The sequence below is a fragment of the Geotrypetes seraphini genome, chromosome 6 (genome assembly GCF_902459505.1).
Source record: "Geotrypetes seraphini chromosome 6, aGeoSer1.1, whole genome shotgun sequence".
In the NCBI taxonomy this organism is placed as follows: Eukaryota; Metazoa; Chordata; class Amphibia; order Gymnophiona; family Dermophiidae; genus Geotrypetes; species Geotrypetes seraphini.
Genome location: NC_047089.1, coordinates 65,985,967 through 66,012,964, shown reverse-complemented (window position 1 = coordinate 66,012,964; position 26,998 = coordinate 65,985,967). Strand labels below are relative to the sequence as shown.

The 26,998-nt window shown below is 43.4% G+C and overlaps 1 protein-coding gene across 1 annotated transcript in view; it reads left to right on the top strand.

The window, feature by feature from the left end:
• GTF2F2 (general transcription factor IIF subunit 2) overlaps nt 1–21,769 on the top strand; it is a 201,648-nt gene extending 179,879 nt beyond the window's left edge. The window contains exon 9 of the mRNA XM_033949420.1: nt 21,582–21,769. Coding sequence (XP_033805311.1) covers nt 21,582–21,701 — 120 coding nt within the window. The 3' untranslated portion in view covers nt 21,702–21,769. The remainder of the gene's footprint in view (nt 1–21,581) is intronic.
• Nucleotides 21,770–26,998: the final 5,229 nt, after the last annotated feature.

Genomic DNA, 26,998 nt, shown 5'->3' with positions numbered 1-26,998 from the left:
ATTTGATGGTAGTCTGTGAGTTTATGAAGTGCCTTTCTCATTCTGATGAATGACAAATGATGAATGACAAATGAATCACCATGTGGTGTCACAAAACATGCAAATGAATTTGAAATACTAAATGGACTTTGTAGGGTGAACAAAATAAAATACCTACAAATCTTCAAAACAATTTATAAACCCAAATCTGCGGTTAGATAAACTATTCATATTTCATCAAAATAACCCTGACTACTGCGCTTTGTGAAGTACCAAAAATAATAGAGGGTCACAGCAGTGAAGCTCATGAAGCTATAAAATCTGGCTGTAAAAATGAAGTTAAAGATAAAGAGGAAGGGTGAATATGCTGTGCATGTCTCATGAGTAAGTATAGCTAAATATTATGCAATGTAGGGTTCCAAAAATAATGGAGAAACACAGCAGTGAAACTCTGTATTGATGATCTACAGAGTGCTAAACATAAGAATTGCCATACTGGGACAGATGCCCAAATGTAAATGTATAAAACAAATGAAGAATAAACCCAGTTATGCATAACTTATGTGCCTATTAAAATTATGAACACTCATGTGGGACAGTTCTTGGAACAGTAACATGAAAAGCTCTGCATGATGTTTCAAAATCCCAATGGAGGGAAAAAAAATAAAGTGAAAAAAGCACCCAGAGATAAAACAATGATTTCTAGAGCCTCTATACAATAAAATTGAGAATGACTTAATCTTGAAATCCAATGGAAAAAAATTAAAAAGTATTAAACTTCATATGGTATTTCAAAAATTATGATTATGTAGGATCATTTGCCAAAAGGAATCATAGCCATTGTAAAACAGAGCAGCATCAATATATATTTGTTTTCTTATGCTTGTTTTGACATGGTTTGGTTTGATACATTTGTCTCTGCCACAGGTATGGCTGGTTTTTATTTTTAAAATTTATTATATAATTTTTATGTTAAATTTTATTTTTTATTAATTTATATATAAATGAATTTATATTTACAGTCAAACCTTGGATAATGAATAACGTGGTTTACAAATGTTTTGCAAGACGAGCAAAACATTTTCTTAAATTGTAACTCAATACACGAGCATTGTCTTGCAGTACGAGCACATATACATGTCACGTCAAATATGCACAATATATGCGTGTTGCATCACTGATCGCGTCTGAACGTAATACATGCACCTGCAGTTCAAGCACGCACAACATATGCGCATCTCACGCTGAGCGCAGCTGAATGTAATAAAAACACCCCCAATTCACCCGCACGATTCTGGGACAATGGCTGGAAGGTGGAGAGGGGGATGGGGCACGAATGTGACTCAGAGGGAAGGAAGGAGGCATGAACATGGTACACAGAAGGGGAGGGAGGACAGGGGCACTAACTTGGGACATAGGAGGGAGGGAATAGAAAGGGAGAATTGTGGGGCATGAGTGTGTGATTGAGAGGGAAAGAGATGGTGACAAATGGGGAAAGGAAGAAAGAGGAAAATTGGGCATAGAGAGAGGTAGAGATGCATGGGGAAGAGAAGGATGAGGGGGAGAAATGTTGGATATTGTGGTGGAGAGGGAACAGCAAATTGAAGGTGATGTAAGGGGGAGGAGTATTGGACATAGTGATGGAGGGAGAGATGTGGCATGGTGCTGAAGAGGGGTGATAGAAGAAGAAATGGGCATGGGGCTCATGTGCAGTGGTGAAAAATGCTGCACATGATCTAGGGGATGAGAGATGGAGAAATGTTGGACTCATGGAGGGATAGAGAGATGTTGGTTGGGGAAGGGAATGAGGTCCAGAGGAGAGGAAGCGTGCAGGAGGCAGAAAGAAAGAAATATTGGATGCACAGTCAGAAGGAAGAGCAACCAGAGATTCATGAAATCACCAGCCAACAAAGATAGGAAAAATTATTTTATTTTCAATTTAGTGATCCAAATATGTCCATTTTGAGAATTTATATCTGCTATCTGTATTTTGCATTATATTTTTCTGTTTTTCTATAGTTGTTACTGAGATGACATTGTATATTTTAAAGTCATCTGCCTTGACGTCTTTGGAAAAAAATCCCCAAATATAAATGATAATTAACATTTTCTCTGCATACAGTGTACTTTGGTTTGTTTTTTTTTAATTTTGTGGTTACCATTATGTATTAATAAGATTATATTGTATGTATATGAAAAATGGATGGAAGCAATTGCATTACAATTAGTACTATTATTATGGGGCTGGATTCAGGGGCAGAGCCTTGCGGGTCTGGGGCGGAGCTTGGGCAGGGTACTCAGTTGATATTTGTTAGACTTAGGGGGTACTTGACTTGAAGAAGTTGAGAAACACTGCTCTACAGTATACCACCTTTCTGTGGTATACCCAAAGCGGTTTACATATTACATACAGGTACTGTGTAATATTTAGCTTGTTTTAAATTTTGTATTTATTCAATAGAAAGACACAGTGCCTGCATCAGGTGCTACAGTCAAACAATTGAATGAGTCCAAAACATGTAGACGAGGGGCCACTGAAAAGTTCTCAGTCCAGCCAAGAAGAGAATGATGTGGAGCTATGAAACTTATAAGTTATTCCACACTTTTCTTGATACTTTTCGTTTCATTTCATATCATTGAAACAAAAAAGTGCCAAGAAAAGTATGAAATAACTTGTAAGTTTCATGGCTCCACATCAGTTTTCTTCTTGGTTGAGCCGAGAACTTTTCTGCGGCCCTTCGTATCTACCTTCCAAACTGAACCACTTCACATAGGACACAAAAAGCCTCTCGCAACACTGTACAACAAATCTAGCTTAGTCATTGGAGATAATAGATAGATTTTGAACAGAGGAAGGTGTGGAAAGAAGGTGTTAAAATAACACATTTTTCTACACTGAACTAATTAATGATAATTCGCACATCACTTGTCAGCACCTGAAGATGTATTTCCACAATGTTGTTGATGTGGATGAAGGCTGTAAGAGATATTAAGTCAGCATGATAATTATGATTCTATCTAATAATTACCTCACTTTCTTCAACAATAAAAATGTGATTTGCTTTTTCAGTTAGTTAACATGCATCCTGTTGTACAAATGATAAGCTTTACAGTTGAGATTGTGTTTTTCAGTTAAATTGAGATGCACTGAAACCATCACTGTAAATAAAATTTATTCATTTGATATACTATCTTTCACAGTATAACAAAGCAGTTCACAATAAAATAATGATTGAATAAGTGGCAGATGTTGCAAGTAGCATATAATCTAGGAACAATGTAAGATAAAAATTAATAAACACCATAGGCCTTAAGGAACAAAATAAATATACTATAATGATTACAAAATCTTGAAAAATAAATTTTGGCAAACAAGTGATAGATTTAAGTCCATTTATGTGCTTCACACCACCTGACATTTTGAATTCATTATCATACTCAAGAATATGTTGGGTGATATAGGGTAGAAAAATCTGTAATGGATCTTTGAGATTCTGATGTACGATTACATAAATTTGCATGCACTTCTACATTGTATAATTTTTATGTTAAATTTTATTTTTTATTCATTTATATATAAATGAATTTATATTTACAGTCAAACCTCGGATAACGAGTAATGTAATGTAATGTAATTTATTTCTTATATACCGCTACATCCGTTAGGTTCTAAGCGGTTTGAAGAAAATATACATTAAGATTATAAATGAGAAGTAAGAAGGTACTTAAAAAATTCCCTTACTGTCCCGAAGGCTCACAATCTAACTAAAGTACCTGGAAATTAATAAAGAAGAGAAAATAAAGATGGTTGAAAAAAGAAAAATTCTATGTGAACTTATAGGATGGAAATTAAACTGACAGTGAAGAACTGTATGAAAAATACATATGGAATGCAGTTAGAGAGGGTAGGTTACAATCTATTGGTTTACGAGCAAAACATTTTCTTAAATTGTAACTCGATACACGAGCATTGTCTTGCAGTATGAGCACATATACGTGTCACATCAAATATGCACAATATATGTGCATTGCATCACTGATCACGTCTGAACGTAATATGTGCACCTGCAGTTCAAGCACGCACAACATATGCGCATCTCACGCTGAGCACGGCTGGACGTAATAAAAACCTCATCCCCAATTCACCCGCACGATTCTGGGACAATGGCTGGAAGGTGGCGAGGGGGATGGGGCACGAATGTGACTCGGAAGGAAGGGAGGAGGCATGAACATGGGATACAGAAGGGGAGGGAGGACAGGGGCACTAACTTGGGACATAGGAGGGAGGGAATAGAAAGAGAGAATTGTTGGGCAAGAGTGTGTGAGTGAGAGGGAAAGAGATGGTGACATGGGGGAAAGGAAAAAAGAGGAAAATTGGGCATAGAGAGAGAGAGGTAGAGATGCATGGGGAAGAGAAGGATGAGACACCTATTTTTTTAGACAACAAAAACACATATGTGCCTTTCTAAAAATTGGCACCCAGAACTATCTCCAAAAGTAAACAAATTGAAGGGTCCTTCAATAAATTTTGGATTCCAACCCATTCTTTGAGGCCCAATTTGCTTTTTTTACTTGATTTGGTTTCCTGTGCTTTGGATTTCCTCTCCTTTCATTGCCTCCATCTTGACAAGCATACTTTTATGTGTGTATTCAACCACACAGTTTGTGATAAGAGCATGTAAGGCATGCTTTACAAAACAGTAAACGCTTTATACAATGTCCCCCATAATGTGCGCAAAGCCTAGTTTTATTTAGTGTTTTATGGTATCAGCAGTTCTGGAGGCTTACTACATACATACTGAACTGGCAGTAGCTCTCTGTTCTTGCTCTTGGTGAGAACATAAAGATAACCACCTACATCTCTCAGTAAACACTGTTGAAGGGAGAAGGTATCACTAATAGTAGGGTGTCAGCCATGACAGATATCATGGGGGTTCAGTAAGGTAGCAGCAATGGCAGTAAGGTAACAGCAACCTTACTGTCGCATTTCCATAAAGAAAGCAAATTTGATGACAGTTGTAATTACGTTGCGACCAGGTTCTTAATAGAGCAAGCTCAGTACAAATTGTGCCACACTTAAAACGAGTTCAGATAAGTACTCTAAGGGCTCCTTTTACAAAGGTGCGTTAGGGCCTTAACACGCGGAATAGCGCGTGCTAAAATGTCACACGCGCTAGCCGCTACCGCCTCCTCTTGAACAGGCGGTAGTTTTTCAGGTAGCACACGCTATAGCAAGGAGCCCTAAATATTTCGTTCTCATCTCACATTAGTACTTTTATTACAAGTTTCCGAGACATATTTTTTGCATAATATTAATCACTGATAACCTCCCAAATCTGTATCTTTCCTATACTTTCCAACCTGAATTGTATTAAGCTTGATTACTGAATTTGAAGCAGACTAAAACTATAAAAGAACAACTTTAGTTACTTCAAATTTTACAGGTATGACTTGTCTGAAAATGTCTAAATGACTAACAAAGTCTGATTTCTCATTAGTAAAATTTTATTCTCACTTCACTCTTCAGGGTTGCAATTTTCTACTGTTAATTGATAACTTTTTTTGCTTGTGATTTATAAAAGCTTCCACTCGATAATCAAACCATGGGAGATGGCCGGCTGTCTCTTGCAGTCCCTGACAAAACCAGAAATTCAATGCTGACATCAGTCCAATGGACCAGCATTGAATTTCCAGTTTATATTTGGCTAGCCGAGACATAGCCAGCTAAGCCAATATTTGTCAGCTGGCTGCCTAAATCGTATCGGCCAAAGATAGACCTGCTTTTTAGGAGGGTCTGTCTGGCTGCTGAACTTAGCTGGCAAGCCACTGAATATTCACACTGATTGGCTATATTGCACAACATGTCTGGTCATCTGGTTATCTGCCAAACAGGGGAAATAGCCAGCTATGTGCTATTTAACAGGTCAGGAGTCATTCCCAACAGGCTAAATAGCACTAAATATTGGGTCCTTATGATAAGTGTCAGTAAATGACCCATATGATGCTCATTAAAGATTTTCCTAACTATTAACATGCTTAATACTGTTAACATATAGCATACAGTAGTGTGGTAATAAATATATCACATCACTAATGGTAAGGTACTTAAGATGATAATTTTCCATCTGTCCAGGGTTGCAGGAGTAAGAAGCTTCTTAATCATACTTTGGCATCTCAGGCAGCTCTTCATGACAACGAATTTTGAATATTATTGCTTACAACCCGTTCTTATAGACATTTTAGAAAACAAATTGAAGGACCTATCTCTTTTCTAAATATTTGACTGATTAACCATCTTATTTTATGTAATGCTTACTTTTATAACTTTTTGTAAATCATGTTGAACTTCAGGTTACGCGGTCAATAAGCACTATGTTATGTTATCACTAATAATAAAACCCTAAGCGTGTATGCGCACTTAGGATTTCGTGTTCCCTGCCACCGTGTTTTCTGATCTGTGGCCGGATTCTATTTTAGAACCCAGCGGCAGGGAACACGCCGGCGACTCCCCCCTCCTGCCCTCACTCACCACCAGAGAAATCGCTGCCGCCACTGATTCAGAACATGGGGCACAGGCGCCCCTGCCGGCATCTATTTCTCCCCCTCCTCCCTCTCGCCTGCTCACCCACTCGCAGCGTTTAACTGTGGCCCGCCCTCTGACAACTTCCTGTTTCCGCTAGGGCGGGCCGCAGTTGAGAGAAGATACCGAGGCCAGCAACAGCGTGGCGCAGCACTTTTCTTTGAGGCAAGTAGATTTCTGCGGGGCGTATGCACAGGGAGAGCAGGAAAGGGGTGCTGCTGGACGGGGTAGAGAAAAGGAAGGGAATAGGGGGAGCAGGCAAGGGGTGGGTGCACAAGGAAGTGGGGGAATGCTGCTGCTGCACAGGGAAGGGGGGAAATGCTGCTGCTACACAGGGAAAGGGGGAATGCTGTTGCTGCTACACAGGGAAGGAGGGGAATGCTGCTGCTGCACAGGGAAGGGGGGGATAGTGTTGCTACACAGGGAAGGGGGGAATGCTGCTGCTGCACAGGGAAGTGGGGGAGGGTGGATAGGGAAAGGGGGCCAGGGAGCAATCTTGGTTTGCTTTGTGAGGGAGACAGAAGGGGGCCATGGAGAGAGACAGAAAGATAGGCAGGCAGCGCATGAGAATGAAAGACAGACACACAGAAAGACAGCAGGCAGGGAGACAGAAAGAAAGAAAGACAGACAGACAAAGGGGCCAGGGAGAGAGACAGACAGTGGGAGGGAGAGAGACAAAGAAAGGAAGAAAGAAAGAGACAGGGGCAGGGAGAGACACAGAAAGAAAGACAGACATATTCTAGCACCCGTTAATGTAACGGGCTTAAACACTAGTGTAATGTAATTATCCCAAAGATACTTGTAAGATGCTTAAAAACAGTCGGACCAATATATAGCAAATACAGTAGCCAAGCACAAGTTTAAATGACACTGAAGCAGCTCCCAAACTTTACAGGTTCAAATAAGCACAATCTTCTGTTTCTATGTTTATTTTTATTTAATTGTCTTTCTAGTTTTCCAGTTTCATTATCACTCATACTCAAAACATATTCCCCAAAAAAGGAACACTTAGCTTTAGCATAACAGGCAACCTCCCCCAACATGATCATGTGTCGTTTAAACTGCATCAGGACAGGTTCCTCAAATTACAGGTTCATAAATATAGCCTGCTTCTCATGACATCCAATGAGCAGTATTTACCACAATGCCATTGTATGCAACAGATTTTACAGTAATATATGATAATGTTAGTAAATGTCTCTCTTTATTTGGTTCGTATAACCATATAGATAAATCTACATATATATACAGTATATAGATAAACAGATCAAGGTAATACTGTCGGTATGTAATTTATTTTTCATTCAAAATTGCATTATTGATCAAAGGGAGAATAAAATTTGACACAATAAATATTAGCTTCTTGTGCCTCTGTAGGAGGAAAAAAGAAGTGGAATTTGTTAAATGATATCATATGACTTGAGAGTTCTCAGTGTGGAGCAAATCACAGGAAATACTAGATGACGTGAAGATATTTTTTAAAGTATTCTCCATATGTAGTGTGATTTATATGCAGAAATGGACTTTTATTACTACTACTACTATTTATTATTTCTAAAGCGCTGAAAGGCATACGCAGCACTGTACATTTTAACATACAACAGACAGTCCCTACTCAGAAGAGCTTAGAATCTAATTTAGACAGGACATTTCAGGGATGGGGAGATTATGGTAGAGGAAATGATACAGTGGGTATAGGTATCTGACAGCAGTGAGTGGGAGTTAAGAGTTGAAAACAGCTTCAAAAAAGTGGGCTTTTAGCTTGGATTTGAATGCTGTTAGGGATGGAGCTCAGTCCTCTGGGCATAGTTTGGACAGAGCAGGGGCAGAGTTGCAATATTTTCATATATGTAAATACATAGGGCTGTATACTAAAGTGTATTAAGCTGTTAATATGGGAGTTAACTTTTAGTACAGGCATATGTTAACAATGTATGCTAACACACTAAATACCAAATGGGATAAGGACTGTCCTTTATCCTTCCATGCAGTCCATATGTTAACTGTTAATACAGCAGATAATACTATTTCTGTGGGGGGTGGTAAGTATATCTGCCATATAGAGGAGCATAATCAAAAAAGTCTGAAGTTGGACGTTTTGGCCCTGATTCTGTGTAGGACGCCCGGGAGGTTCATCCTATATAGAATCGGGCCTACACTAACCCCGATTCTGTAACTGGCATCCATGTTACAGACGCCGGTTAGAGAATACGTTAGAGTAGACGCAGCCGCGATAAGTATACCGGCCACCTGTCCGATCCCTGGCAGGAGGGTGCCGAACCCCTCCTGCCAGAAGGCCGCCCTCCCCCCGACACTCCTGATCGCCGGCAGAAGGGTGCCCAACCCCTCCTGCCGAAAAGCCGCACCCCCCAATAATCCCCCTAACCTCCCCCCCAACTAACATTCCCCCTCAACTAACCTCTAAATTGTTGGCCGGCCGGCTGGGTCTTGCTACCGTCCAGCCGGCAGGCGCCTTGGGCCAATCAGGCCTTAGGGTTAGTGGGGATTGGCGGACCCGCTATGCCTAAGGCCTGATTGGTCCAGGCTTCTAGAGCCTGGGTCAATCAGGCCTTAGGCTTAGCAGGGAAAGGCCTGAAAGGGGCGAGCCTGCCTCATTTCGACGAGGCGGGCCTGCCAGCTGGATGGCAGCAAGACCCGGCTTGGCAACAATTTAGAAGTTAGTTGGGGGGAGGTTAGGGGGGTCATCGGGGGAACATTAGCATGGGGGGCCGGAGGGGATGCGGCTTTCCGGCAGGAGGGGTTGGGCACCCTCCTGCCGGCGATCAGGAGTTTTGGGGGGGGGGGGGGTGGCGTTCCAGCAGGAGGGGTTGGGCACCCTCCTGCCGGCAATTGGACAGGCGGCCGCTATACGTATCGCGGCAGGGAGATCCCTTGCTGCGATAAGTATACCGGCCACATCTACTTACAATGAAGGCCAGCGTCTCTTCCTCTACTAGGAAGATCCGTAGGGCCATCTAGGTTTGCCTAAGGCCCGTAGGCGAGCTTAGGCGGTCTTGCGGGCCTCCCTAGGCTCCCGCAGGCGCCTTCAATATAGACGGCCTGCCTGTGGAGCATTTTTTTAAAAAAACGTGCATCCCGATTGGCTGATTAGACAGCTGTAGGACTCCTACAGCTGCCTAAAATCGAGATGCACTTTGCAGAATCAGGGCCTTTGTGCAAGACATCCACAAACCCAGTAGGAAAAATGTCCATTTTCAAAGTTACCAAATGTCTATCTTTTATTTTTGAAAATGAGCTAGGTATAAGTTTTGGTTCTTAGGACGTCGACCTTTTTTGCCTATTTTCAAAAATAAAAATGTCCACATGAAAAATGTACAAAAGCAAGTTTTATAGACATACCCATCAGATATTCCATATCTGATCGAAGCAGAAGGAATCCCCATCAGCTGAGCCAGTTTCAGGGATTCCTGGCGGCTTAGCTGATGGGGGGGACCCCTGCCAGGATCAGCTGAGCTGCAGAGCCCTACACCCTTCCCCCTCACATCCCCAACATTTTCCACAACCCCAAACCCCCTCCTCCACGTCCCTCCCCCACATACCTTTGGATGAGAAAACGGCAAGAGAGAAGATCACTCCCTGCCTACAGGGCCACATTCTGCATATGACAGGGCTTCCCCTTCCCAATGCATCTTGGGATGCAATGGGAGGGGCCAAAGGCCCTGATTGGGCCATAAGTGGGTGTCTCGGTTTATATTAGTCTTCCCCCTCCACCACTGCAGCAACTCCTCTGAACAGGCAGACATATGCTGCCACGATCAGCGCATGCCCGCACCCCCTCCAGAACATCAGCTAGTGCTCCCTCCCAAGCAAGATTAATGCCCACACCCACACACGCCGCCCTCCCCCAATCCCCACCAGAACATCAGCTATTGCTCCCTCCCAAGCCATAGGAACACACATTCCTGCACTCCTGTCTGCGCACTACCAGAACATCAGCTAGCGCTCCTTCCTTCCCGCCCCAGCAAGCGAGACTTATATCCCCCAAGCCTACCACGATCTCCTGCTGGTCTAGCTGTGCATTAGAGCAGGAGCAATTCCCACTCACTCCTGCTCATTCTTCCTCCGCAATAAAAATGGCCACCAGGACTTCCAGCAGCAGTCTCACAACCAGTGTGATGCCTTTACAGGTTTTACCAGTGAAAATTTTGCAACCCTATTCCAGCCAAAAAATATGCTGGAGAAGAGTAGATGATGGAGGAGGGCAAAGGGAGATGGAGAACAAAATAATTTGGTAGCCCCTTTTAGTAAATCTAATCCAGAACATGACAACAGGACAGGACCATAAGTCTCATCTTGTCTGCCTAATTTAACTTTTATTCTGTTGCCAGCTAGCCTGTCTTCTTTATTCCTTTTCAAAGATCTTTTGTGGTTACCCAGTGCTTTGAAATCTAGTATTCTTCACAAACTCCACATGAAGGCTATTCCATGCATTCATCACCCTTTCTATGAAGAAATATTTCCTAAAGTCACCCATGAATTTTCTTTCAAATATGTCACAACCTCTTGTGTTATACACTGTATCATCAGATAAAGGATTATTTGATCTGTCTTCTGTGCTACTAGAGATTCTACTCATCTCTGATATCCTCTTTCCTTATACTTGCTCTGTACTAAGTTTTCTTCATGTCTCCCAAACATATATGACTTCAATTTCTTGTGACAGAGGCTAAGCAGACAAAGACTGAGCAGAATCTCTGAAAGCAATAAGTCTGTCTCATCCTTACTTTTAAGACCAGTAGTGGTGGAAAGGCAAGCAAAAGAAAGCCCTAAACTTTTCTTTTGTGCTAGCATGAGAATTTTCTGTTCTGAAATATGTTGTAGTGTAAGTTTTGACACATTCCCAGTAGGAAAATGTGCCTGGAGCAAACAGTGCAGAGAAAAAGACTGCAGTCTTACTGGCATGTGTTGTCATAGAAACAGGAAATATACTACTACATAGATTTTTATCCCAGTAAATAGCTGATCAGGCTCCTCGAAAACACACAGCAAACCTGAATGGTGCTTGCATAGCAATATTGTGTATTAGACTGTGGTGAAAATAAATTTAGCATACTCCTGTTTTATTATTTCTATAGCACTACCAGACGCATTCAACCCTGTACATTAAACACATAAGAGACGGTCCCTGATCGAAAGATCTTACAATCTAATTATGGAAGACACACTGGACAAAAAAGATGATATACTGCTCATATAGAGAAATACAAAGGGAGAAGAGATAGAGAGGATAGGGGGCTACAAAGGGAATGCCAAATATGGTGCTTTACAAATTGGTAGGGTTAAGACTTAAACGCAGCTTTGAAAAAGTGGGTCTTCAGCCTGGACTTGAATACAGCCAGAGACATACATGTTGTTCTAGGTATATGGTGCAGCAAATCAGAAGGAACAGAGTCAGGAGTTGATTGTAGAAGTGAAGGGTACAGACATGGAGCAGACATGACGAGCAGAGTTCCTTGGGAGGAGTATAAGGAGAGATAAGAGAAGAGAGATATTAAGGAGCCGCAGAGTTATTACATTTGTAGGTCAGTAAGAAGAGTTTGACCTGCATGCGGAAGTAGACAGGGAGCCAATGAAGCAACTTGAGGAGGGGGTAATGTTAGCTTAGCGACCCTAGCAGAATATGAGGCAAGCAGCAGAATTCTGAACAGATTGGAGGAGTGAGATGGCTTTTAGCAAAAGTCATGCATGTTTCAAGTTTTATTGTGTTTAATATACCGACCATCAACATGTATCTGGCCGCTAAAAAAAAATAAAATAAAAAGTAAAATAGTAATTGTATGACCCTTCCTTTCCCTTATTACCCTCAAATTCATGTAAGTTCTTATTTATCATCTTTTCAATGTTCAATGTTTCAATGTTGAAAAGACGATAAATAAGAACTTACATGAATTTGAGGGTAATAAGGGAAAGGAAGGGTCAATAAGTACATTATTAAAACAAAATTTAAAAGAAAGGGAGGAGGGGGGGATATGACATCGGAATAGGGTCGCTTCGTAAAAGCGATTGAGATGATTTTACTGGTTTAGGGAGAGGAGGTATTTAGAGGTTATGATATGCATCTTGAAATAGGAATGTTGCAGTAATCTAGGCGAGAGTTGACGAGAGCATGGATGAGGATCTTAGCAGTGTGATCAGAAAGGAAAGTCCAGATTATAGCAGATGTCCATCTCACATTTCCTGTTGGAAAATACATGTAAGATTAGGGTTGCCAGATTTTACAATCCCACTTCAACTTAAGAGCAGAAAAATACCTACTGTACCTGAATTTACACTACTTCAATAGCCTGGCTTGCAAGTAGCTTATATATGGGAGGGGGGGGGGGAGCAGTAGGTATTTTTCTGTTTCTGGAGGGCTCACAGTTAAAAAAAAATAATAATAATAAAGTGGGATTTAAACCTGAGTCCCAAAACCTACTGCATTAACTTTAAGCTACTCCTCAGTCCTACTTCCTGCTTTGCTAAGAATGCCCATCGTTTCTGAAGATGTCATAAAGCAGGGGTGCCCACACTTTATGGGCTTGCGAGCTACTTTTATAATGACTAAGTCAAAATGATCTACCAACAATAAAATTTTAAAAAAAACATAAAGCACACTGAAAGGCAGAGAAAATGTTAATTATTCATATTCCGGGTTTTTTCAAAGAGGTCACGGCAGATGACTCTATGCAATGTCACCTCTAACAAAATAGACAAATACACCCCCTCCCTTTTTACTAAACCACAATAGTAGGTTTTAGCACAGGGAGTTACGCTGAATGCCTCGCGCTGCTCTCAATGCTCATAGGCTCCCTGCGCTAAAAAACGCTATTGCGGTTTAGTAAAAGGGAGCCATAGTGCAAAATATAGACAGCAGATATAAATTCTCAAAACCGATACATTTTGATCACTAAATTGAAAATAAAATCATTTTTCCTACCTTTGCTGTTTGGTGATTTCATGAGTCTCTGGTTGCACTTTCTTCTTCTGACTGTGCATCCAATCTTTCTTCCTTTCTTTCAGCCTCCTGTATGTTTCCTCTCCTCCAAACCTCATTCTCTCCCCCAACTTTTTCTTTCTGTCTCCCTGTCTGCCCCCTTTCTTTCTTTCTCCGTGCCCTCCCCCAAGCCACTCGGTTTGCTGCCACCACCATCGGGGAACAGCTCCCAAGCCACCGCCGTCCCAAGCTTTCCCTGCAGAAGCGTCGCGCTGACCAGCATTCCGCCCCCTGATGTCAATTCTGATGTAGGAGAGGAAGTTCCGGGCCAACAAGGCATTTCTCCTCATTCCATCCAGCCTGAGCCCCATCTCTCCTTGATCCAGCATTTCCCTTCTGTGTCTGTCAGAATTACCATTCCACCTATTTTCCAGCATCACCCTTCTTTGTGTCCATCTCACCTATATCCCTATCTCACCACTTTTTCAGAATTTTCATTTGTCTCTGTCCTTGTCTTTACCCCATGTTCACCATTTGCCCTTTCAATGTCTTTATCTCCCCCCCTCCCACCTTCTCAGCATTACTTCTATGTCTCTATTTCACCTCCTCTTCATGTCCCCTCTGTATCTCTATCCTTATTCAGTAGGTCCTGCTTACCCTTTCTCTTCTTTGTGTCACTATCTCCATTTTCAGCTTTCCCCCCTTTTCCTTTGTTACTGCACCCTGTAGCCAGAATCTTTCCACCCTCCCTCCACTCCGGCCCAGCCCAGTATGAAATATTTCCTTTTGTTTCCCTCCCCTCTTTCTTTCTCTCTCTCTTCTCCTCCCTCACCCACGAGTCCTGCATCTGGCCCTCTCCCTTCTACCTGCACCTGGCAAAACCCCGCTGCTCCGCGGCTCTCTTAAGCAACTCGTCAGCAGCGGTAATCAAGACAAGCTGCCGACATCGAGGCCTTCCCTCTACGAGTCCCGCCTTTGTGGAAAAAGGAAGTTGAAACAAGCGGGACTCGCAGAGGGTAGGCCCCGACGTCAGAAGCTTGTGTCGATCGCTGCTGCTGAGTTGCCGAAGAGAGCCGTGGAGCAGGGGGTGTGGCCGGAAGAAGGGAGAGGGAGATAGGAAGGCTGCTGAAAGAGGTAGAAGTTCCGGAGCATGACACCGACCCGGGCCAGGATGATTTCTTTTTCAGGCTGCTGCTGCCGCCGCCAAGTTCCCCCCCCAAAAAAAATGACAAAAAAAACAGCCTAAAGTGGATGCCCGGCATCGGCGTCTTTGACGTCGGGGAGAGGAAGACTGATAGGCCCGGTAGATCGGGATGGCAACACGAGTCTATCACGGAGCCCGGGATGGGCTCTGCGATCGACTCACGTTGCCTTCCTGAGCTACCGGTCGATCGCCCCTGTCATAAAGCCTTGTAACCCCTTTTGGTTTCACTTTCAAGGGTCAGCAACAATAAACCACAAGTATTAAGGAGGTGTCGCCATGCCTTAATCCAGTGGTCTCAAACTCAAACCCTTTGCAGGGCCACATTTTGGATTTGTAGGTACTTGGAGGGCCTCAGAAAAATATAGTTAATGTCTTATTAAAGAAACTAGTGTTTTAGCCCGTTACATTCGTTACAGTAACGGATGCTAGAATAGCCCCACCTATACCCTGCCCCTTACTCTGACCCCCACCCATGCCCCGCCTCTATCATGCCCGGACCCTGCCTCCCACTGATCCCAGTCCCACCACCTCACCTTTCACCATTTCCTTTGTACCCTTTTGGCCCTCCTGACAGGGTCTTTACTTACCCGAGGCAGCTGCAGCAGTCCTGACGTACCAACCTTTCCTCCCTCAGTGCCCCAAAGCAGCAGTGGTCCTACCATTTCCATCTCTCCCTTTCCCCCTTTCACACCCTCTACCAACATTGCTTTCTGATTCTTCCTTTATCCAAGTCCCAGGTGCACTTCCACACACTTCCTAAAACTGCTCCTCATGGCCCTAAAACATGTTGGAAGGGAAGAGTAGATTCTCTTCCCTCACATAATCAAACAGCACACATGCCTCCAGCCCCTTCATTTTCCCCTGAAACTGATTAAGTCACCTCTGCAACCTCAAGGATTATTAAGCCATCAATCACAGCTGTCACAGGCGTAACCTCCTGAAGATCAAATGCCCGCCCTTTATTTAGGGGATGGCGTGAGTCAAAATATCCAAGATGCAAAGCACACCAACTAATGAGCTTCATTTCGCCTCTTTGCCAGACATAAAGTGCCGCTGCTAAGCTATTCATGACATAAATCAGACAGGTGAAGCCATCTTCCGCCGCGGCCGACATCTGTCTCGGGGGATTATCGCGCATGCGCACTCCTACCTGCGGTGCCCTACAGCGCACGGAAAACGGGAGCACGCAGGTGGGAGTGCGCATGCGCACTTAGGGCTTTATTATATTAGATGACAATTTTGCATGATGTAAAACTCTTTATAGTTTATAAATCTTTCCTTTAGGCTAGATCTTAATAATATTGTAATTTGTAGCTAAAGAGACATATGATCAAGAAACTGTTTTATTTTACTTTTGTGATTATGATAAACATACCAAGGGCCTCAAAATAGTACCTAGCGGGCCACGAGTTTGAGACCACTGCCTTAATCCCTCCAGTAGTCATCCCTTATCTGTCTACAAAGCAGAACACTTTCTTGTACACTGGACGTGACGGAAACAGATCTTGATTTCATTTTATTTTTTCCAAACCAATAGAATGTAAGAGAACCACTCTGTTTAAACTGCCCTCCTCCTCCCTTGCCACACCAGATCAGAGAGAAAGACAAACACAGCACAGACACACACAGATGAGTTGGAAATTTCATGTGATATGCTCTGCATGATTTCCCCATCATGCTTTCCTGCCCCCACTCCATCTTAGAGCTTCATATGTATAATTTCATTTTATTTTTGGTAAATTCTACTGTAAAACCTAATGATTGAACTGTACGGTTTTCTTAATGGTTGCTCTGCATACTGCCTCTATTATTCAGAAGCACAGCAATACCTTTTGCCTTGGGGCAAAGTGATAGTCTGTATTTAAACTATAAAACACATCCTTTGAAATCTTTTGGCAGTGATATCTAATGGTTAGATATATACATTACATTACATTACATTAGTGACTTCTATTCCGCCTGTACCTTGCAGTTCTAGGCGGATTACAAAAGATCTAACTGGACATTTCCAGGATAGTTACAATTTTTTGGTTACAAGTGAGATAAGAAAGCTGGATATTTCCAGGAGAAATTGCGAATTAGATAACAAATAAGATAATTGGACATTTCTAGGCAATATTACAAATAGGATAACAATTAGGAAAGCTGGACATCTCCAGGAGCTTTACATTTTAGGGAACTGTATTCTTGGTTGATATTTAGAAGAGGAAAAGATTGCCAGAGAAGTGGAAGCTTTAAGAGGGGATTTTACCAGGGAGGAGAGGGATGAGGGTGAGAGTTAAGGTATCTAATCACATTTCTTTTCATTTTATTATTCTTCCCAAACCAGCGCAATATATGTGTACCATATAGAGAGCAAAAGAGACACATATGCACACACACATACACGCAGAGTTTGGAAAGAATTCTGTGAGCTATTTTCCACATGCCTTCCTTGCTTTTTTTTGTGCTTGGGCATCCTTAAAAGCTTGGCTGCACCTCAGTTTGACTAAGTGTTTAAAAAAAAAATGTATATATACTTTTATATAAAACTATTTAAGGATATTTTTTTGCGCAGCTTTCACAGTATGTAGCCCTACCTTACCTACAATTCACCATTCCCTAGTCATTATAGTACCTTGTTGAACCAGTGCAGTTTATTTCGGTAAAACTAAGCAGACGCATTTCTTGTTTTCCTGTCTTGTTCTAAGTATTTTATTTAGTTTAGCAAGCTATGTATATGACTGCTTGTCATCCTGAAAATCTAGCCTATCACTACTCTTCTATTTCCGTCAAGATTATATATTCCGCCATACATGCTATGTTATTTAAGCCTTCGTTGCCCCAGGTACAAAATAAGTACCTATATAATAAGTAAGCCACTCTAGTTGTATCCACAGAAAGGCGGTATATCAAGTCCTATCCACTTTCCAAAAATATAGAGCAGTATTGAGAAGGCAAGGGACAGGAAAGTGAGGAGTCTGTTCGGGAGCCTTATGTACAGGACCGTATCTACTAAACTTGAGTGTTTCTTCATTTTATTAATACTAGCTTTTGAATTCTGAATCAGAGTATCATGCATCTGTTTCCCAGACTGTTTTCCATAAGTAGTTTAAAGACAATGGTATTATCACTAAATTATAATTATTAATCTTTATCAAACCTTAGGAGGAAAGGCTGCATCAACTGCACTTGGATTTCAGTCTCTAAAACACAGGGCATACAGTGGCAGAGATTATCCTAGGCAGCTGAGCTATCTTCTTGGTACAATATTGCATTTTGAACCAGAATATTACATGTTCAGGGATCAAATAGTGGTTTAAGCCCTACAATGAATTACCCACAGTACATAAGAACCTCTATTTCAAAGATTAGAGAAAATGTTTCTTCACTCAGTGTGTAATTAAACTCTGGAATTCATTGCCAGCGAATGTAATGAAAGCAGTTAGCTTAGCAGGGTTTAAAGGGTAAGGGAAAGTCCATAAGCCATTATTAAGATTAATTTAGGAAAATTCTCTGCTTGTTTCTAGGATAAGCAACATAAAATCTGTTTTACTCTTTTTGCCAGTTACTTGCGACACGGATTGGCCACTGTTGGAAACAGGATTCTGGGCTTGATGGACCTTCAGTCTGTCCCAGTATGGCAATGCTTATGTTCTTATGACTGTAAAGAATAAAATTGAATTGAAAAGAATTTTTGTTCACAATTCTTAGATTTGTAGTTCTTACAAATTCAGCATTATCCTTCCAACAAAAGATGTTTCAGTTGATTTATCTGTGTCTTAGATGTGTATGTGCTGTCATCAGTTGGGAGATAAATCTCTGTCATGTAACAGTCTCCCTGCACAATATAGGAAACCACCTTGTCAGTTTTTTGTTTTTTTTAAAAAAAAGTGGTTTTTGAACACATTTGATCAGTTGCTGCCACCTGCTGGGGTTTATAATGATGTCTTCCATTATTGTCAGAAACAAACTGTTAATTCACATTGTCATGTAAACCTGAGAAATCAGATAATGATGAGAATAATGCAGATGGTTAATATAGAATGCTTTATTCGAGCAATCCTTTTTGAAGAGAAGAGGGTAAAGCAAATTATATTTTTGTAGTAGGGACTATATAACCAATGATATCAGCATTTCTTTTTTTTTTGGTTCAAACATTCTTTATTAAAATTTTTCAAAACAAAAAAAAACGTTGTGTCAAATCACACAACAAGAAAAACCAATACAGCAATATCGACAGAGCAAAATCAAAATATATAAAAAAAAGAAAAATTAAGCATTTTCAGTATCAAGATAAGATTGAAAAGTGGCCAACATACTACGTACAGAATGAAACCGAGGTGTAAAATAAGCATTCTCCATCTCAAACTTATGAGTCAGAGAAACTAAATTCCACCAAGTGGCCACATGTAAATCATGATGCATTTTCCAATTTCTAAGAATCACTTTCATGGCAAGAGCCAATAAAATGTCAAATAAACGAGATTGATACATAGAAAGGGGAGATACAAGTACAGTGCTTCTCCAAATGATATCAGCATTTCTATTAGACAGAGATGAATTATTAATTGATAAAGATTGTAAAGTAACGTAAGAGATGGGATCAGTATCCATGAAAATATGACGTGCAAATAATTCGGGCTCATCTGATATTAGATAAACATTCCACTAAGGCCCAGATTCTCAAAACTTTAATGCCGTCGCTAAACTGTTTTCCAACAATTTAGTCTGCAGGCATTTTAGCGGCAGATTATCTAAACGACTTACATCTGTCTTTAGCGAGGTTTCTAGTAGTCTCTGACACTGACATGCAAATGGGCTCTTCAACATTGAAATGAGCACTCTGGTGGATTTTTTTTTTTTTAATATCTTTATTCATTTTAAAGCTAAAAATTAAGTGCAATTTACACTTTAACAGCACTTAAATTCTATCAAATTATATCTCATAACAAATACATGTATCATCCCCCCTTCTATATATCCAACAATTGCACTTAACCAGAATTGAATTACAAGTATTTACCCACCCTGGACGTGTATGTTCAAAGGGCAAAATCAATAATCACTTTACAGAATTTTGTCAATGGCTCCCAAACATCCTTAAATTTTCTATAATGTCCCTGCTGTATGGCAATTGTATGTTCCATTTTAAAAATGTGGCATAAAGATTCCCACCAGAAATTATAATTTAACCAGTTCTAGTTTTTCCAGTTCTTTAAAATAAGTTGTATGGCCACTCCTGTCATAATAAAGAGAAGTTTATTATTATGAAAAGATATTGGTGGATTCTTAACAATTGCCAAGCCATTTTCTAAGAGCAGCATCAGCTTTTGGTGACAAAAATCAGCGACTGGTCCAGGGGTGCTGATAACAATGACACCACTTTTTAAAACCCCGGCATTGCCGAGTCAGAGACTTCCAGAAAGCCAACTGACCTCCCCCCCCCCCCCCCCAGCAGCGGGATAGATGCCAATTCTCTCCCACCACAAACACCCCCCTGCAGCGGCAACCCTCCCTCCAGCAGCGGGAGAGGTGTCCATTCTCTTCTGCCACAAACAACACCTCCCCTGCAGCGGGAGAGATGCCTACTCTCTCCCGCTGCCAAAGAACACCCCCCTGCAGTGGCAAACCCCCCCCCACCCCCCCCTAGCAATGGGAGAGATGCCTAATCTCCCCTGCCATAAACAGCATCCCCCCGCAGCAGCGACCCCTCCCCCAGCAGTGGGAGAGATGCCAACTTTCTCCCGCCATAAACACACACCCCAGCAGTAGGAGAGATGCCCATTCTCTCCCGCTGCCACACAGCACCACACTCACTTCTGACCCCTCTCCTCCTTACCTTGAATTAGTTGGCTGACCGGAGGGATGCCTACTCCCTGCTGCCAGCTGGCCTGCCTCTTCAAAATGGGCCTTCCCTTCCAAGGTGCATCCTGGGATGCACTAGGGAGGGTCCTGAGGCTCTGATTGGCCCAAGTTGTCTAAGGCCCCTCTCATAGGAAGAGCCTTAAACAACCTGGGCCAATCAGAGTCTCGGGCCCCTCCCCAGATGCACCGGGAAGGAACCTAAGGCTCTGATTGTCCTGGATGAAGAGTAATATGATAGCTTTCTATCAAAAGCTTATAAGAAGCAAGAAAAGCTATATATGTTAGTGCTGGTTGCACTCAGGTAGGTTGGTTGTTATTTTCCACCTTGGTTATGGTATGTTTCCTTGATTAAGTACTTGTTTTGATTGCTGAGCAGAACAAAATTGCATTTGTCAGGGAGTTCCCTGTGTCCTTGTTATTTCTCCTATTTAGAAGTTATTCATTGCTTTGGTATGAACTGAGGGAGAAGGGCACTGCCCAGTGACACAAGGAGACGGAGCTGAAGAATCTGTTTGATGCCTTCTACAAATTTCCCTCGAGTATGGGGATAGAACCTATAGTCCAGACTACTGTACCTGTTCACTAGAAAGAAGGTTATCGAGGTAAGAACCAAATCTTCCCTTGATATTAAGAAAGTTGCTTTCTCTTAGCATAGTACAAATTAGGGGAACATGATCTTCTGAACTAGGGATTGGTGCTGCCTTGAAAGATTACATGTATTCTCAACCTCTTTTTGGTTAGAAACAAAAGGGTCTGAGTCATGATACAAGAGTGGTCCCTTGGTCTATGGCTGAGACAACCCATACAATATGGGGAGATGGAGGTAATTGGGGGGATGGAGGGAACACAATTGTTTAGACCATGGCTAATTCAGAAGGATTAAACCACTCATAAATAAAATAAATCTTTGAAGTTATGTTAGCCCAGTGATAAGGATTAAAGCCTCAGTTGTGTGAAAAATGTGATATAAAAGCTGTATTGTGCAAAATTTGTATTGATTCATTTTAATTTTTGGATTACTTTTATGTCTATTTCAGATATATCTAAAAGAAATTTTGAGAGAAATCGGTATCTACAATGTCAAAGGAACTCACAAAAACACATGGGAGTTGAAGCCAGAGTACAGGCATTATCAAGGAGAAGATAAGAGTGACTAGCCTGAGTAGTCCTAAGGAAAATGCATAATCCCTAGAAAAAAAAAAAAAAAAAAAAAAAGCAGAAGCACTAAACAAATGCAAGACCTGTAGTTCTGACGTGATCATGTTCTGTTAAGATTTTTGAAAGCAGAAGTTCTAACTTTGATTTCCCAACGTTTGTTTTTAATTCTCTACATCCTGTTTTGATTTTATTCCTGTGTCATTTTCTTGTTATACTATTTGTACAAAAATCACAAGGACACACCACACTGACCAAAATATGTAAAATAATAATAATAAATTGGTCAAACAAACTAAAGAATAAATAAATCTTATTGTATAAAATGTGTGTTCACTTAATGGTATGCCTACATGAATTTTGAAAGTTATCATGCTTTGAGGGGCATTTTTGATAGGATGTCTTAAGTCCAAGTTTGGACATTTTGAGAAAGATGTCAAGAAAGCCAGTAGAAAAAATGTCCATTCTCAAAACAGCAAGACATCTATTTATTTATTTTTTAATGACCTATGTAGATGAATTGGTCCTTAGTACATCTATCTCTTTTGGCTATTTTCAAATATGAAGACATCCACATGAAAACACACAAAAGCCAGTTTATCAGACGTACCCAATTACCTTGTGGCAGGGGAATCTTGATCAATTGAGCTGGTTTCCTAGAGTCCTGCTGACTCAGCTAATCATGAATTCCCCTCCAAGGATCAGCTGATCAGCTGAATCTCCACAAAGATCTGCTGTTCTCAGAGCCCTCTACCCCTCCACCAACATCCCTGACACCCCCCAAACAACACCGGACATCACCCAACACCCCCCCTCCCGCGACATCAGCCAACAAGCCCCCACATCACTCAACACCTCTGTACTTTATGATACAAAATCAGCAGGAGGGAAGCCCACTCCCTCCTGCCAATAGGGCCACCTCTTCAGAATGACAGCCCTCCCCCCCCCCCCACTGCATCCCAAGATGCATTGGGAGGGGGAAGGGTTATCATTCTGAAAGGGTGGCCCTATCAGCGGGAGGGAGTAGGCTTCCCTTCTGCTGATTTTGCATTGGAAGGTAGGGGGCTGTCGAGTGATATGGGAGGTTGGCCAATGTAGGAGGGTGTTGGGGGTGTCAATGTTGGAGGAAGGGGTAGAGGGCTCTGAGAACAGCGGAACTCTGTGGAGAGGGTTGGGGGGATCAGAGGGTGTGAGGGAGGGAGAGAGGATTCGCATTCTCCCTGCCTGTTCAGCTGATCCTGGCAGGGAAATCCATTATTAGCTGAGCCGGCAGGACTCCAGGAAACCGACTCAGCAGATCGGGATTTCCCTGCCACGATCAACTGATAACAAGCCTAGTGTTTTTTCCCTCTTTGGGTGTTGGGACGGGGTCATGACCACTAAGGGAGTAATGTGTGTGGGGGGGGGGGTTCATACTTTAAACCCTCCAGTGGTCATCTTGTCCGTTTGATCACCTTTGGGGCACCCTGGGGCACTTAGACCTGTTTTACTTTTATCTAAGTCCTTGCGTGTAAATTCTAATCTAATCTAATCTTCCATTTGTGAGTTGTACAAACCTATACAAGCTCAAGGTGACAGATCAAAGAGGAAGTGGGAAAGTAGTAGAGGATGGGGGCATGGAGAAGCAAGAGGAGGGACCTAGAAGTCGGGGGTGCTATACAGAAGCTGAAATAGTTAATTGTCAAAGAGGTTGGTCTTCAGGGTTTTTTCTGAATGTAGTATAGTTTATATCTTTTCTGATTGCTTCTGGTAGGTCATTCCAGGTTTTTAAACCCAGATAAGTTAGTATAGAGTAGAAAATTTGCTTGTAGTGTTCCATTCAGAACATCAGCTCCACAGTTCTCCTTGTATTGGATTTCCAGATTCCACAAGACTATGACCCTGTGTACATATGGTCAGCATACCTGTGTTTGCAAGACATGCTTGTCCATTATCAAAAGGATAATAATAATAATTTATTTCTTATATACCGCTATACCGTGAAGTTCAAAGCGGTTTACAATAAAGACACATTTTGACAGTACATGGGATACAAACGGTATAAAATAAAGATACATTTTGTCAGAACATGGGATACAAGGGGAAAGAGGGTAAGAGTTAGTCTCAAATCTTGAATTGGGGTGGTGGCGAGGTAGAGAAGAGGGCCGTAGTGAGGAAGAGGAGGGTTGGGAATTTAGAATTTGTTAAACAATCGAGTTTTCAGGGATTATCTAAAGTCTGCGTAAGTAGTGGCCTCAAGTATGGGTTTTCCAAGCCTTGTGTTCAGCCTAGCTGCCTGGAATGATAACATTCTATCCAGAAACTTTTAGTATTGGTAAGATTTCAGGGAGGGGTAATTAAATAGGTTTGTTCTGCCTCTAGAACAGTTTTTTTCAACCTTTTTACACCCATGGACCGGCAGAAATAAAATAATTATTTTGTGGACCAGCAAACTACTAAGACTGAAATTTAAAAAAAACACATTTCCACCCCGTCTCTGCGAGCTCGGCCCCCGCAAACCATCTGATCCCATCCGCACAAGCCTCAGTTATGATTTTATATTGAATGTATTTTATTAAAGTATAAAAAGAAACAATATTCTGTACAATTGTCATTTTATAAATACAAATATTCAGAGCAGGGACAAGCAGGCATGATATTCTCACATGTGGGTGACGTCATCTACGGAGCCCCGATGCGGAAGCATTTTCAAGCAAACTTGATTGAAGATTTAAGTTTGCTCTGCTGCTCCACGCATGCGTGCCTTCCTGCTCCACTAGGGGGTGCATCCCCTCGTGGTCTCCAGTTCAAAATTTTCCGCGAGCCTAGAAGCCGTGTTTTTCAGGCTCTGCCCCAACTGCCTTCTAGCACCGCGATTTTTTCTTGTTTTTTCACGATTAAGTCGCTGTGCGCGAATTCTTTACCTTTTTACTTGATTCCTGCTTCGTTTTCAACGACCCGGAGGCTTCCGGGTCCCCGTGGCCGCGTGGCTAATCGAGCCGCGGCTACTTTCGATTTAATGTCCCGGCCTTTGACCGGCTTTAAAAAGTGCACCCGGTGCGAGCGGCTTCTTTCTCTCACAGATCCGCATCGCCGGTGCATCCTCTGTCTGGGGGCGGCTCATCCAACCGACTCCTGCCCCCAGTGCGCTATTTTCCAAAACCGGGCCCTCTGCCGAAGAAAAGCCCGCATGGCGGATTTCTTCACCCCGGACCAACCCTCCACCTCGGCCTCGAGGTCGGCCCCGGCCTCGGCCCCGGCCTTGACCTCGGCCCCGGATACCTCGGCATCGCCTCGAGACTCGACCCCGAAGTCCTCGGGACAACAGAAAGCCTCGGCTCCGGGTAAGTCCCCTCTTCAGGTTCTGTAACAGCGAAGAAGCCAGCCTCGGGGACAACGGCGACACATGGCGGGAGCCCCATGCTTACAGCCCCGTCTAAGCCCTCCAAGCCTTCGGGCCGTGCCTCCACCACACGGGAATACTCTGATACGAGGTCGCCCCCGGTGGAGCGCACCGAAGCAGTGGACATGCCTTCGATGCTGTCCGTGCCCGTCTTCCAGGACCTACTCCGAGCGATGATCACGTCGGAGTTGTCCACTGCAATGGCCCAGTTTCAATCGGCCTCGACCTCGAATGTGCCAGACCAGCCTGAGCCTCGCACCGAACAACCTCGAGGAAAGGTGCGCAATTCTCGCCGCATCACATCCTCCTCGGACTCCTCGCCGAGACGCCCGATACGTTCCCCCTCCGCAGACCGCCGAGGGGCAAAACGTCGGGCTAGAACGACAGAAACCTCGAACCGTCGTACCTCCAAGAAGGCCCGAGGTTCACCAACTCTACGAGGCCGTTCTCCCACACCTCGTACGGGACCACTAAGGGTGGCGGAGTTATCACTCTCCAACCCGCGCATCCTCCGAACTCCCCCTCGGACGTATTCTCCGAGGGAGTCCGGATCGAGGTCACCAATCCGACATCGATCGGTACCCCTAACCCCGGCATCGTCTCCGAGGGGCTCCTCGAGACGCCGAAGATCGACAACCCCGGAACACTCTCACAGTGCTTCCCCAGTCTCGGAGCATGGATCGGAGCATGAACCTCGATACTCGAGGGAAGCCTCCCTATCCTTCTCCACCCGACGAAGGTATCGTTGCCCGACCCCGCACGGGGCCCCGGGGACATCTCGCCCATCCTTCACTCGCTTTGTCCAAGACATGGGCCACGCATTGGAATTAGACCTCCAGTCCGACTCCAGATACTCTAAGGAGTACCTGGCGGAGCTGGATATGCCATCACTGCCCAGAGAGTCCCTTCGCTTACCACCTAACCCGGTACTCCAACAGGCCTTCTTCAGGAACCTGGAGACCCCCTACATGGTCACGGCCGTACCGTCCAAAATGGAGGCCAAGTACCGCACAGTACCTTACCCGGGATTCGAGCAACCACAGCTCTCCCACCAATCGCTGCTAGTAGAATCCTCCTTGAAAAAGGCTCACCCGTCCCGGGTCTCAGCAGCGGTCCCCCCAGGCCGAGAAGGCCGAACCCTGGACAAGTTCGGCAGGAGACTATACCAAAACGCAATGATGGCCTCTAGGGTGCAAAGCTACACTTTCACCTTCACATCATACCTCAAACACCTCATTGGACTATTGAGAGCCTTTGAGACTGACCTACCGGCCTCCCGGCAGGGGACGTTCGGCCTGCTTTTAGAGTCCCTCTCCAACCTGCGCCTTCATCTATTCCACGCGCCCTACGATGGCTTCGAACTCTCCTCCAGAGAAGCAGCCTTCGCTATCGCCATGCGCCGACTAGCTTGGCTGCGCCTGGTCGACATGGACCCCAACTTACAGGACCGGTTGGCTAACCTCCCCTGCGTGGGAAAGGAATTGTTCGATGACACTATCGAGGCGGCGACAAAACGCCTCTCCGAACATGAACGCTCGTTTGCCTCCCTTGTCCGGCAAAAGCCCAAACCGCCAGCGTCCAGGCCATATTGGGCCCCTCCGTGCCGCTACCCACAAAAGTCCACCCCTGCTTTCTCGCGGCCCCCACCCAGACGCCCGCAAGCCCACCACAGGGCCATGCCCAAGTCTCAACCGCCCGCGACCACCAAACCATCCCCGTCCTTTTGACGGGACACGCGGAAGGGGGCGGGCCCCCTCCGCCATAGTCCCAGGCCGCCTTCCCATCGGGGGTCGACTCAAAGCCTTTTACCCTCGCTGGGAACAACTCACGTCGGACGCATGGGTCCTTGGCGTGATCTCATCAGGGTACTCTCTCAACTTTCGGGCCATTCCCCCGGACAACCCCCCAAGGAATTGC